We start from the raw sequence: 15,554 nt of genomic DNA on the forward strand, positions 1-15,554 counted from the left end.
TAGTCCGTCATCAGGCCTTTGCAGTAGGGAGTTGCTAGACAGACCTCTTAAGTTTTTCACTACTTTATTTGTAATTTTTGCCTTATTTTGGACTTTAAATTTAAACAGTTTTGGACATCAATGACCTCGATACTGCTCATGAGTGACACTGACCGGTAAAAGAGAGAGTTTTGGGTGTGGTACGTAACTTGAAAGCCAAAGAAGGAAGAAGAGAGAGGGGTAACATCGGAGTGACCGCGGCGGAGCTTATGATGCCGACGTTGCGGGACAGCACCATGTCCCACCCCGGCGAAAATTCACATCAAGTCCGGGTAAAAGCTTACTATAAAGGGTGAGTAGTCGTCTATCCTACCGGCCTCTTCACAACCACAAAAATAAGGCATTTGTAAGCTTTTTAACCCTTGTGAGTATGGCTAGGCGGTAGGCTAACATAAGCTAACCCCGCTAACATTTGCTAACGCTGGGTGTTTAGGTTTGTATAAACTTGTCAAGGCGACCACAGGTGAAACTGACCAGACTGTTGACACTGCTTGTTTCCCGGATTTGTGGGCTATTTCAGAAATGCAGGAAAAGCATGGGAGTTGTCTGATAATGTAAATTAAGCCTACTGTTTAGAGTTATGTTGTGCTAAAAGCTTAGTTACTACTGACTTGAGACTTGCTTTAGTTTCTGTCAAAGCTAAAGAGTTGTTTGCAGTTTTTGTTCTCATATGTGGGCACAGTATATAATTTATAACTAATTACTGCTTTATTACTTTAGTTTAGACTTTTCCAAACCTTGTTACTGTAATCACTGAGGCAGGTATTCTTCCATCATGAGGTAGAGCTAAAATAAATGGTAATTATCAATTGAATGTACTCAGAATTATGAATAACTTGGTTAATAATAGGATTTTGATGAGGGAGTATGAGCATTAGTCTTGCTGTCTGTCAAATACTGAACACATTTTAGGTCTATTAATTTCAAACTTTTGCCACTGTAGGAAACAATTTCAAGTTTTTAATGAATAACTTGCAACGAAACCTTCTTGTACTTGAGTGAAAACACATATAAAGTATCAGTATAGTAGCTGCTATGGTTGGAAAGTTAATGAAGTGAAAATATGTTTGTAGAGTAGTTATAGAAATCCTCCTTTTGCCCTCTTGGCCTCTTGTTGAAACCTAGATACATAGTTGTCAGGCAATCAGTTCTCTTCCTATTTTATTCAACCCTATAATGTCCCTTTACACCATGAATAACATTTGCCTTTGGTCTTAACAACGCCTGACACTATCACTTGGGGCTGGAGTCAGTGGTTGGAGGTTGACTTGAAAAACGTGAAGTGCGAGTCTCCATGGCCGGACCTGTTGCCTCTGACACACCTGTGCTCTATGCGATCATGGGATGGCATCCTACAAAACCAAACATCTGAAATATTTATGAGCTCACTGCTAAAGTATGCCAGCTATGCTCAAGAGGGAAATGCTAATTGCACTTATCGTTATGTTATTTTTTGGATTAAAATGAGTAAAGCTAGCATTGGTGAGAGGAATTGGATTGCTTGTTATACTGTGGTAGAGTGAATTAACACAAACTGTATACCACAACTCAGGTCAAGAGTAATGGGATGACATTAGAGCTGTGCAGTTAATCAAATTTCAATTACAATTGTGACTATTTCTCATTTCCTGCAGTTGCTCATGGTTTGTTCCTTTTTACATGTAATGTGTTTTTACAACAGTCATTTCCTAAGAGATACGTGACCTACTTTCATTTAACTTTAATTATTTTCAAAATCATGATTTATACATTTTTTCAATATTCACACAGCTCTAGATGATGAAACACAATTTGACAAAAGCTATAATTATCAAGAGAATACAGACAGAGAGTACAGCCTTAAGAATGTTACCTTAGTGCATGACTATTGACTGTTTTGTTTTAGCTGATCGAGCATTGATAAAATATTGTAATGGTTCCCGTGTAATTGATGAGGTTTGTGATTGAATGTTTGATGGAGACTCATTCATTAAATTGGTTTCTTTTTCTGTTATGAATCCTTACCCTATATTTATATCATACTGCAAGACCTATTTTACCATAATTTTTGCGTTATTCAAGTTGAGCAGCTCCAGTCTGTACTGCGTTATGCCATTTTAAATAACCTATTCAACACACATCAAAAACACAAAGACATCTCTAAATAATATATTAGCTTACAATGTACAATTTTCAAATTCTTTATCATTAATCTACTATGCTCCATGACGTGCCTGTATTTGCTATCTATTGTCTGGTATCTGTTTTGTGTTCCAGCTGATTGTGACATCTTCATGCTATAGACATCATCATAGCTTTAGTATCAGAGCCCTGGTGTCAGCCTGTAGCCTTCCCTGTCTGTCAATGCATCTGTTCTACTCCTGTGTGATAGCCTCTGGAGAAGCAAAGTGACGTAAGAACTAGGCTACTGTTTAAGGGTATGTCTGTAGTGTGTATGGGAAAGGAGGGGTGGTTTGTTATAGTGTTTTTGCTGGTTGATATCACATATTTGCTGAATTCCTCCAAATATTAAGATTTTAAAATCCGTAGCAAGGCCCATAAATTTATGTTAAGAGGGAATATTATGCAAATTGACTTTTTGATGGTTTCTACTATAGAACACTTTTCCTTCATCAGAAACATTCATGAAGAGGTTTTATATATCATCCATTCAAGTTTGAGTAATCTAGTGATCTCTTCCCAGCCCTATTTGAACCCTTCTTATGTTTAGCCGTATGATCCTGTCCAAGACTAGGTTTCAAAACAATAAAAAGTAACATGGGGATCTTAATGTCTTAGCAATAAATACACCACAGAAGTGGTTAACTTTTCACTTTGCAAAAAAAAGGAACAAAAAAGTATTTATGCGAAATATAAAATAACTTATGGCATAATTGTGTAAACATCATGCAGCCATATTTTTAGCCTAATCTCTCTTCTATTTTCATTGTAACACTTTAGTTTGTAATGCATTAGACACATGTTGGAGCAACGCAGTACACATATCAGTGCTAAATATCAACAAAATCTTCAGTGTTGGGCCAATATCAGTATTTCAGAAACCGCAGACATCACAGCTCTATAGAAAACCATGTATTACAGGGGTGTCAAACACATTTTCACCGAGGCAAGGCAAGGCAAGTTTATTTGTATAGCACAATTCGTACACAAGGTAATTCAAAGTGCTTTACAGAATAAGAAAGACATTAAAATCACACAAATCAAAACATAAATAATCACCCAATCTGCAACTCTCTCACCCACTCGTTTGCACCCAAAACACTTTCTCGCACTCTTTAAACACTGTCTTGCTCAGTTTAAGAACTTTCCCATTACTTTACAAAAAACCTTCCTGTCACTTCTCAAATACTTTTCTGTCACTTTACTATGTCTAATAAAAGTCCATCAGTCCATGTTTCTTTTGTCTGGATTTAAATATTGTCAAAGTAGAGGCCTGTCTCACACCTTCAGGAAGACTGTTCCAAGTTTTAGCTGCATAAAACTGAAACGCTGATTCCCCATGTTTAGTCCTGACTCTGGGCACCTGCAGGAGGCCGGTCCCTGAAGTCCTCAAATTGCGAGATGGTTCATATGGCACTAACATGTCGGAGATATACTTTGGACCTAGGCCATGGAGAGACTTATACACAAGCAGAGCTGCTTTAAAGTCTATTCTTTGAGCTGCAGGAAGCCAGTGCAGAGACCTGAGCACAGGACTTATGTGCTCGTACTTCCTGGTTCTAGTCAGGAACCGAGCAGGAACCGAGGGCCACATCAGCAAAATGTCTGCTCTCAAAGGGCCAGATAAAATTAATCTACCTAATTTTTCAACTTGTTAATTCACTGTTTCTGTATTTATTACTTATTCAAGTTACAAATATTGCACATGCATTTGCCTAGATGTAAAAATATGGCTGTGTAACTGCGTATCTACTGATAAATTGAGATTTTAAGACCATCATGCCTTTTAATTTACCCTGTCAAGGGCCACATAAAATGATGTGGAGGGCCGCATTTGGCCTTGACTTTGACACATGTGATGTATTACAAATTCTAGATATATTTGCATTTTTTATTTCAATACCACTTTATTTATCCCAGTAGTTTTATAATCACATAAAAACAAAACAACGTTGCAAAAAGGTACCTAGATTGACTAAACTGTGATTTTTCTCGATAATGATCTCGATAATGATCCCTAATAAAAACCTTAAAATAGACTTGGTGATCATTACTTTTATGATTTCCCGAGCGGGCGACTGCATAATTGTAGGTCACAAGTTTGCGAGTGTAGCTTTTACATTTAGCTGACAGCATTAGAAAAACATCCAAAGTAAATAGTTAATACAAGTCCCCATTGTTCTGCTACTGTGGATGATAGACCCGGAGCTCTACATGTTTACTCTGCACTACGCCATTGGCCTCAGTCAGCACATACAAGCACATCAGCACAGCAGCCCAGCTAACAGGCAACAGGCAGGTCCAGTGCACCTTCTCTGTGGCACCATGTTTGGCTGTCAGCACTCACTTTCAGAAAAAAATTTGCTGTTAGCTTGTGTTTGCTTAAGTTAGGATTTTGGATTCTGAACTCTCCCAGAAGCATTACAGTTTGAGACTGAAGTATGAATGGCTTTGTAGTGTTCAGAATAGTTAGTGGTTTTATACTCCAGACAGGATAATTATTAGTTAGAGGAAATGATTATTTCGAAAACAGTGCATTTATTTAAAGAACATTATTTCCTCTCAGTTTCAATTCTGATTAGTCTTGAAAACCCCAAACAACAGATTGTCCATATAACTTTTCTGACCAACCAGTTCCTTCTACATTCTGTTTGAATACAGAAGGGTCTGGAATAAGGGCCTCAAAGCTCTCTGTCCTAACTTGGGATGGTCCAACCACAGCTGCTAATTTGTCAGTTGTCTCTCAAATGCAGAAGATATCTCGAAAATTTTTATAACATTCAGACAAAATATACAACTTATTTGACCTGAGATGGATTGCTTTTTGATTCAAAGAAACCCACACCGTTTCTTAGTCCTTTGCACCATTCCCCCCATTTCTTACATTTAACCCACCATGTTTGTTTGTGGCTCTATGATTGGTTAATCCGCCTGTCAGTCACGCCCCCTGGAGTTGAGGAGACAGGATACGGTTCCAGACCCCTAAATTTTGGCTAGCCAGGTAACAATAATACACAATGTTTTCTAAAAGCATCATCTAATAGACATCATCTAATAGACAGTTATTATTACTCTGTAGTGCAGAGTAATGTTGTTTTTATGACTTTAAGTATACCTAGTTTACAATACCAGTACAAAATTCTAAAGTTCTGTAACCGAATATATCTACATATTTTCCCAAATCGTCCTTGAGCTTTCCTGCTGGATCTGTGTCAGCCATGTTGTTCTCTCATGTCGTATTTGACAGGAAACAGAGATTACAGCGGCGCAGTGGAGCTTCTTTTACCAGTGCTTGCCTCAGTCCTGCAGCCGCTTCACTGCTCTGGGACTATGCTTTGTTTAAAATACAGGAAGTGTATCTCTCTGGCTCTAAATATACTTTTATTCACAGAGAGAAAGTCCCAGAAGCACCCAAGCACAAAGTCTTGCCTCATCCCACCCACTGAGTAATGCAGGCTTTTGACAAGGCCACACAGATAGTTAAAAATGAATGAAAGATTGCATGGTTTTCAGTGGGAATAGGACTTTTTACAAAATTCATTCAAAAGTCATTCATTTAGGGATGAGTGATATTGACAAAAATGTACACTTCAATTTTTCTTAGTATCCTGATCGATAATCAGAAAATATGTTTTAAATGTATTAGTTGAGGTTGAGGTATTAGACCAAGCTAGTTTCAGTTCAGTTTTAACACTATATTTTAAACAATATAGAACACTATATGGTGATGAGGTTTAGCGTTTGGGGCCAAGTGGGAATCAATATGATTTTGTTATTTTAAGTTAAATATTTGTATTGTTTACAATGAACAAAATGTAAAATAAATATGCAAATTATCCCATAAAACAGCAAAAACCTATCTGGCCCATGTTTTCTATAGTAATGTGTATTATTAGTAGTGTAGTCAGTGGAGGGCAGTATGTGTCCTTGTAAGTGGTCCGCTGCATTGACCTTGTGCCTCTATGGGGGGCTCTGGGCCCCTGCTGTTTAATTCTGCACTGGGACGTACACACCACCTGCCTGTGTCCCTGTGGTAGGGCTGTGTAGTACCTCATAATACAATACATATCCTGATACAGAGTCGACGATACGATATGATACATATCCCTGTACTTTGACCTTGATCCTAATGGATATCCCTTAAAACTGGAATTAAAAGTTTTCTAAATCAGTGTTTAGTGTGATAATATATTTGAATAACTTGTGTGGTATCATCTTTCTTCATCTGTCTGGAGGAGTGCATTACTCAATGATGTCTCAATCTCAGTCTTTAGTCCTGACTCAGACCTGAAACCCAGAGCCATGTTTGTTCTTTTCTACAATGTGTGCAGTGGTTTCCTTTTGGTGTGCTTTGGTTTGGCCTAATGACTCATAATGTAAAGATAATGAGAGGTGACAGGCGAGATTAATCGCAATCAAAATGAAATTGACATTTGAATGGATGCAACTCACAAAACCTGCCATGTTTGAAGTATCATAGTTTCCTCCACATTCCTCTTTTATTCCTATTTTGTTTCAATTTCATTCTTTTTGTAAATTCTTCTAGACATTTTTAAAATGTTAACTTTGAAAAGAGTTATTTTATTAAAACACAGATTGCACATCTAATCTCATTCATAATGCTTGAAAGGAAAATTAGATTAGATTAGACATTTTACCAAAAATGTTCAGCCCTATAAGAAGTTCTGCTTACTGTTCAATATGACCCGATGGTAATGGCCAGAGATCCTTAATTCATGGGTAAATGTTGTATTACTCAAATTTTGTCAAGATATTGGCATTAAGAGCCCCTGTGCTTAGATAGAGGTTTAACATTTTTGGGGGGCAATTAAAAATGTATGATGTTTAATTAAACTAATCTATACCTTGGCTCTCTTTTACTTTTTCACTTAGCAAAAAGCAACACTAAATGACAAAGTACTATTTATGCTGCTTAGTTCATTCCAGGTGCCCTGCTCTTCCTGTTTCCTGGTTTTATTGCTTGATAGCACTTGCAGTTGATATAATTAGAGGCTAAAGTTTGAATGCAGTCATTAGGTCCCAGTCTCTGTTCAGGTCTGTAGTTGCATTGCATTGCTAACTTAATGCTTTTGTTTATAGGAGGAAGTGTCCTCAACATTTCAACATAATCCATTGGCAAGCATGTCTCTAAATTATTAACACAGTTTGAGTGGGCTAAGAAATAGAAAGAAGTTATATTTAAACTGACTAAATGAGTTTGGCTTTTCTGTCAGGCTATAGCATGCAGATCGAATGAAACCCTTCTAAAATATAATCATTTCAACATTTTCAGGTATTCTTAAGTTTTTCTCCCCTGCCCTCCATCTGAGATTTTGCCTTCATCAGACTTGAACACTTGTTTTGTTATATTCTCCCTTTCACTCTCTGCAGTATGCATCATCTGCCTGTATATAGTACTTGTGTGTTGTGTCAGTCTGGTGCACTAGTGGCTTTGGGCCTGTTCTGACTCCTATGGCCTTGTACAAAGAAATGCCCTTGGACTTCACATTCACCATTGGAGCATGTTGTCTATATAGTGTTTATTCTCTGCTGCTCCTTTGAGGAATGCATGTATTTTTGACAGATATTAAATGATACTTTAACGTTTTGATACTTATTCATGGGTTCCAGAGTGATTAAAAAAGTAGCCATAGCAATTAACAATACTCTATACAGATTATTTGAAGTATCTATACTAAAAAAATCACATAAATAGGACAAAATTTGACTTTTTCTGAATAGTTTTGTTCTTGGTCTGATCAAAATACATATATATTTTTTTTCAATATACCTCATATGCACTTGTAAACTAGACTTATTTCATGACTTCTCAATCCCATTCACTCCACCTTCCTCTGGGCTCGTTCCATTGAATTATTATAACTGCTGCTTATCTATAATGGTTTCTGTTTGAAATTGCATTAGTGTGTTAGTTCTGCCTCATTGATTGAGTTGTGTGATTGGTTCTTTGCTCATTTGGTTTTGAAACCTAAAACTCCACAATGATGAAAAGGTCTCTCTGCAGGTGCGTGTGACTGATCACAGTGTCATGTGACTTACAGCAGTGCAACACAATGAGAGCTCATTCACTTGATTTGACCACAGTCTAAATTTTAGTTCTCCTTCACCCCTCTTGTCTCTCTGTGTCTCTTTCCCTCACCCCTCTCTCTCCTCTCCTCTACATCTCTCTCCACTTTGCTCCCCTCTTCTCCTTTCAACCTGTGCCTCCTCACTGTCTCTCTCCCCTTACACTCTCCCTCCCTCTCATCTCCCTCTACTTCTCTCCCATCTCCCCCTCCTCTCCTTCTCACTCTCCGCACTCTCTCTCCCCTTCCCTCTCTCTAGTCTCATCTCTTTGTTTATCTCTCCTTTGTCTGTTTTTCTCTTCTTTTATCTCCCACAACCTATCCTCTCTCTCATTTCCTTCTACTTCTTTCTCTCTCTCCTTCTGTCTGTCTCTCCCCTCCTCTTTATTCCACTCCCTCCTCCTCTCTCCCCCTCCATGCCACTCCTCTTTCGTCTGCCCTCCTTTTCTCCTCTCCCCGCTCTACACTGCTCTCTTGTCTCTCTATCGTCTACTCTCTCTCCCTTCTCACCTCTCCACTCCTCTCTTCTTCACCTCTCTTCTCCTCTCGCTCTCCCTTCTCTCGTCTCCTCTTGCTCGCCCCTTTCTCTCCTATCCTCTCCTGTCCCTCTCATCTCCTCTTGCTCTCCCCATTCTCTCCTTTCCAATCCTCTCTCTCTCTCATCTTCTCTCACTTTCTTTCCTCTCCACTTCTCTAGCTCTCCTCCTTGTCTCCTCTCCACTGCCCTCTCTCATCTCCTCTTGCTCTCCCCCTTCTCTCCTCTCCATTCTTCTCCCTCTCGTCTCATCTCACTTTCTCTCCTCTCCACTGTCCTCCACTTCTCTTGCTCTCCCCCTTGTCTCCATTCCCCTCTCTCATTTCCTCCTGCTCTATCACGCTCGCTCGTCTCCTCATGCTCTCCCTTCTCTCCTCTCCACTACTCCCCTCTTGCTCTCCTCCTCTCCTCTCCACTTCACTCCATTGCTACATTCTCCCTCTATCACTCCCCCTCCTCCTCTACTCCCAGTCTCTTCTTCCTCTCTCTTCCTTCTGCCCTCATCTACACTCCTGTCTCTCCTCTCCCCTCCTCTTTTCCCCCTCTCTTTCTCTCCTCCCTCCCTCTTTCTCTGTGTGTTCTGTCTCCCTCCTCCAGAGGAGCAGTGACGCTGAATGCTCTCAGGATGTGACAGACTGGCAGACTGTGACTCACTGCAGCAGTGTTTGGGGGAAAAAAAAAACAAAACTATTTTTCTCTCCTCTTTTCTAAGGAGCTTTGTTCAGCAGTGCTAGTAAACGACTGTGTTAGGGCTGTATTGTACAAAACCTTGTAATGAGTAACTCTAAAGCTACTGGGAATCCTCTGGGGTCAAATATACTTTTAAATAGGTGTGGGCCATATGCCAATATTTCAGATTAGATGCCCAGATATTAGATATTTTTGGAAGAAGTATTAGTTTGAAAAAGGTTTCAAAGATGTCATCTGGACATGGTGTTGTCACAATTAGGGCTTTCAAAAGTATCAAAAATAGGCATACTAATTGATGCTCAAATGAGTATCTAGTTTTGATACTAGTTTTAGTAAGTATCTATACTGAAAGATTACATTCACAGACCAGAAATGAACCTTTCCTGAACTATTATGATCTTGAACTGTATCATAACAAGTATAAGACAACATACTTGGATGACGAAGATATGAGGCCACATGGGAATATTAGAGGAAATGCTATGATTTAATGTCTATTGTCTAAATAGAGAGAGATTTTAGTTGTGATTGTGGTATGGAAATCAGTATTGAGTATCATGTCGATGCCTTCTTAGTATCAAAGTTGTGTTTGAAATTTTAGTATTGTGACAACATTTGGATATTGTCATGATACAACAGTGTCATACAAGTATACATGACTACATTTTGATACTAGGGAATGTACTTGATACTTAATACCAATTTCAATCCAATGATGAAAAAAAAGAAAATGCCCATTTTTTTTAGATAATATTTTGATTTTCAACACAAACACTATGTTAACATGTTGCATTATACTACAACATTGTCTAGTTTCTGTGATTTCTTTTAGTATCAATGCTTGTTCAAATGAGTATCAAGGTTGGATACTAGTACTGATTTAGTATCTGAATTTTGATACTTTGGACAACATTATTTGGACCAAATAGAGGCTTTTCAGCTGCCATCCATAAACCATTATCAATGAGTCAATAAATAGGCATACATTTTGTCATTGATCATTGATATATTCGTTTGTGATTTGGTTTCATTTTGATCATAAATAAATTCAGGAGGGATTTATTAGTGTCTTGGCTCAGTCCTAACCCCAGCTCTCTATCTCCTCAGAGACATCATGATCACTCACTTCGAGCCGTCCATCTCCTTCGAGGGTCTGTATGGAGAAGTGCGAGACATGTGCTCCATGGACAACGACCAGCTCTTCACCATGAAGTGGATCGACGAAGAAGGTACTGCTCTGTCACTTATGAGACGTTTCATAGGACTGATCATTTGAAAATATCATCATGTGGTTATGATAAAGTGTGTTCATGTAGCAGAGGAGAGAAAAACTAGAAACAATAATTTGTATTTTTTAACTAGGGCTACAATCACATTAATCACAATCAAATCGAAATTGCTATTTGAGTGGATGCAGTTATGAAAACTCTCATCTGTGCAACTCCTGTGTTTTTAAAGTCTGCCATTACAGCAGACTGTGCAGACTGTACGTGCTGTACTAAACACAAGTGTACAAAAGTAGTCCCAATGAAATGCATAATTTATATAAGAAAATACAAAGTGCCATACAGGGCTGTGGTGAGTTTGTGAGCTGTTTAGGTTCGTTTCAATAGTGTTTCTTTCAGGCTGCTTTAGTGGAGGGAATTTTCCATAAACATTAACAGGAAACTAACTGTGTGAACTGAACTGCCCCGACTTGTTGATTTATGCAAATAAGCGATTATTATAACAATTCCTGATACGCTTGCAAGAAAGATAAGAGAACTGTTATTTACTCCACGTTACAGAATTTTTGTGTTGATATGAAAGTTAATTTTCTTCTAGGACAGTCATTCTCAGACTGGGGCACAAGCTCCTTTTGGTGCAATGTCTGTGTAATCCCTCAGTCATCTAGGTCTTACATCTGTCAACTGTTATTAGTTTGGTCTAATGTGTTTTCCTCTTCAATTTTAGTGTTGTTGTTTTTTTTTATTTAGAGTAAATCAGTGAAATCAATTTTTACCCTTCCTGTGTTTTATCACTGTTTTGGAATACTGTAGTAATGATGTGGTCATATTACAGACCTATTTTACCCTAATTTAGGCATAGAATAGACTTGGAATAGACAGTGCATATTAAGCCTTTCTTATTTGATAATTGCTCCTATTTAATTTCACAATTTTGTTTGATTATGCCCTGTTGCCCTTGCCACCATTACAGCTGCAGGATATTTGTGCCTTTAACCCTTTAAGGACTGAGCACACTATGGGCCAGTATAGGTCACCTAGACTTTTAGATTTTTGTTAGCCATAAAAATCATATTAAAGGAAGTATCAGAATTTACTGCATTTTTTCACACATCTACTTCTATTTTTCACTTTCATCCGTATTTTTTCTTTTACGCATCGAATAAATGACTGGGAAAATCCCCGCAGCACCCGCGCTCTCATTCGTCACCTTCGCGGAGCAACAGAGGCAGATTACCGTAACTGACGGAAAAATATTTAAATAGCCCCGTGCCTCCGCTTTGAGACGCTGTTTGAATTTACTTGAGAGCACAACTGGTTGCGGAGTTACGCTGCTGAAAAGTCCGCATCTGCGCTCTATCGCCGACGATAGGACCCGACGCTATAGGGTTAAAGTGGGACTAAACACTTAAAGTCTCACAACCACATTTAAAATAGAGCTGCTAAACTGTGCAGTACCTGGAGGACTAAAGAAAAAAGTGTGTGTGTGTGTGTGGGGGGGGGGGGGGGCCTGCAGCCAACTGACTGTAATCGGGGAAGTCTTTCAGTAGATAATGCTATTAACACCATATACACAGTTTAGGCGTGATAAGAGTGGATTTAGTGTTTAGTTTGACTTAAAAGCCTCAATAAAACTATGCTCCTTCAGGTAGATTATTCTTATCAAATTTGACATCTAGCATAAAGTAAACTCCTGTCCAATGTCCTGGTTGATTTATAGTAGTTCTTAAGTTACTGGACTCCTTTGTCACTTCCTGGTTGTGATGCAGTTTGTCAGGAGTTGCCAGGACAGGGTCAGTCACCCTGGAGTCATTATCGCTCAGTCACCTGCCCCTCTGCACGCCCACATACCCCCCCCCATCCTCTCTGTGCGCCCACGTATCATTAGTCCAGCTATTACCGCGTCTGATAAAAGCTGCTGATGCCACTAATGAAGCTCTGCTTTTAGTGGAATCCACCCATCCTCCTGCCCTCCCTGCAGAGAAACAACAGGAGCTAACAGTAATGATGTGGCTAGGGTTAAAGGTCAGCACGGGGACAGTGGACATGTGACCTAGCGCTCAGAGTAGTACACACTGAGGATAATGAGAATATACAGCTCAAGTTTGTTTGTTTTGTCTGTGGTATGAGTATATTTATAAATGGCAACGCAGACAGTTTGCGTACATGTTTTATAATTAGATGCAGGCAGTGCACAAAGTGCTGTTTTATCATTCGAAACAACCAGTGCTTATCTTAAATACTTTTCCAGAAAAACTAGTGTCTAGTAGTCCTATGGTAGTCATAATAAAAAAAATGGAAATTTTACCGACAACACCTGCTAGAAAAACATGCTGATTATGAGACTGGAGCTGGCATTAAGTCATTATGAAGAAATATGATTTCAGTCGCTGTTTGTTAACCAGTAGTGCATTTATATCCTTGATGAGTATTTGAATAAGAAAATATTTTTTATTGAATTAAATTTATTTATTTTATTTATTATTAATGTTTTTTGGTTAAAAATTAAAACACAACCGTAGATATTGGTGCTTATTCTGCCCCACAAAATCTACAAATACCCAAATTGCTTCTGACATTCTGTGTATTCACCTTAAGCCAGGGGTGTCCAAACTTTTCTCATTAAGGGCCACATATAAAAACACAGCCAAAGCTGAGGGCCGATTGAGGGCCTTAGACTGGTCGCCAATACAGTGAATAATTCAAATCTGCGTTATCATTACAAGTTAGACTGAACCACTAGACCTTTATTCATGCTCACATCCTCAGTGGGACACATTAAATATTTGATATGGGCTTGTTAAAATAGATTTTCAGAAATATATAGTAAAAAGTACTGTTTAAGGTAATATGGGCCAATTCACCTGGAAGCTTTAGGGCCAAGAAAAAATGGTCTGAGGGCCGCATTTGGCCCCCGGGCCGCAGTTTGGGCATGACTGCCTTAAGCTAATGTGATGATTTGCTTCTTATTTACTTAATTTAGGTCAGAAAAATAACTTTATTTGTTGAAAGGCCAGGATAACTATGTCTTTAATCTTTTGACTTGTTTTGCTAATGGTAAGAGATAATTGGCTGCATTTCATGGTGGTAGTTTAATCATTGACCTAAATAATTGCACAAACGGCTACAAAATGAATCCACATAAAATGGCAGCATTGATTAGATTAGGGTTTCATTTTCCTCCATACTTTCATTTTTCTCTCAAAGTTCATATGTTACAATTGCCCTCACACCTCAAAGAGAGACGAACATAGTTTTAAATGTCACGTAGTTATTGGACAGCTCACCTTTCACACATTTGCCCCTGTACCAATGAAGCGAAGCTGTTCTCTGAACTGGTCTTTGTTCAAACTCCTGTTAAAGTAATTGTTTATCGACGGCAAATGCTAAAGATATAAAGTTCTTGTAAATGTGAAATTTGCAAAGTATGTAACAAGTGGTTTTATTGAAACCTGGGGGATTTTATCCACAAGCAATGGATGGCTGTAGGTAGGTAGGAATGTGTAATATACAGTGGTCCCTCGTTTATTGTGGGGGTTACGTTCTAAAAATAACCCACAATAGGAGAAATCAGCTTTATTTTTTACAATTATTATATATGTTTTAAGGCTGTAAAACCCCTCACCACACACTTTATACACTTTTATCAAACAGGCATTTCTCTCTTGTTTAATTAAATTATAGTGACTCAGGCATATTTCACAGTTCCTCTGACTGCCTCTTTGTCCTGGCGCTGCTCCACTGTAGTGTCGATAGAATATTTATGTAAATTTGGCTGAACGCATTCTGTACCAAGAGACGGAACGGAGGAGATTGATTGACAATGGTCTACAGTCCCTTAGCCAATCAGGACGCAGAACACAATGCGCGTTCATATGCTGTAAAAAAGCATGTAAAAAAAACCCAAAAAATCTACAAAACAACGAGGCCGCGTTACAGCGGGGGACAACTGTATTGCTAGTTTTGTTCTTGCTAAATGTACCCATATTTGAAATGACATCAAGTATGAAGTGCAAACAAATGACATATAGTGATATGTATACAGTGGTGTCAAGATGAACGGTGGGCAGTACTTCATACTTGAGTATTTATTTATTTATTTTTTATTGAAGTAACAATACTATTACTTGAGTAAAAATTTTGGTTACTCTTCCCTTAAGAATCAGGATAATTTGCCTGATTTAGAACCTGATTTGCTTATCCCCGATTTTGGGGGGGGCGTGACCGCCATTGTCTTCATATGCAATTTTTAATACACTGCGCTCCTCGTGTGTGTGATGTGAGGGTGATTCTGAGCTGCTGTCATATCAAAACCATGAAACATCACCTAGGCAACAGCCAATAAAAGGATCATGAGCAGACAGATTGACCAACCAGAGGTCAAAAACTACTGAAATAGTGAAAAGTAATTAGGAGACTTTATTATTATCCTCTCATAAATTTATACAGTTATACAGTTAGACTGCATCATTCCAATATATATTATCCATTAGAATGTGTCCTCCGCAAATAATGGCATTCAGTCCGCAAAACAGCACTATTAATCCAGTTTAAAGCATTCTTTAAAAGTAAAAAGGTGAGAATAGTTCATCACATTTGTCTGTTTACATAAATCCATGCTGTGCGAATTTGGGTGAAGCTGCTTCAGATTAGCGATGGTGCACCATCACAAATGCAACACTACTTCCTGCATAGTTTATTGCCAACTTCAGCACATTAAAAAGCATTTATCTGACCTATTACACCAAATTTCACAAATAATAATAACACAGTTTTGACTTGCGTCTAAACTGATTACTCCAGTTATTAGATTTTTCT

At 38.4% G+C, this 15,554-nt stretch overlaps 1 protein-coding gene across 1 annotated transcript in view; it reads left to right on the plus strand.

Moving 5' to 3' along the window:
* The window catches only part of prkci (protein kinase C, iota), a 40,020-nt gene continuing 24,466 nt past the window's right edge, over positions 1 to 15,554 (plus strand). Inside the window, exons 1-2 of the mRNA XM_033982388.2 lie at positions 1 to 331; positions 10,618 to 10,739. Coding sequence (XP_033838279.1) covers positions 249 to 331; positions 10,618 to 10,739 — 205 coding nt within the window. The 5' untranslated portion in view covers positions 1 to 248. The remainder of the gene's footprint in view (positions 332 to 10,617; positions 10,740 to 15,554) is intronic.

Source organism: Periophthalmus magnuspinnatus, chromosome 17 (assembly GCF_009829125.3).
Source record: "Periophthalmus magnuspinnatus isolate fPerMag1 chromosome 17, fPerMag1.2.pri, whole genome shotgun sequence".
Lineage (NCBI taxonomy): Eukaryota > Metazoa > Chordata > Actinopteri > Gobiiformes > Gobiidae > Periophthalmus > Periophthalmus magnuspinnatus.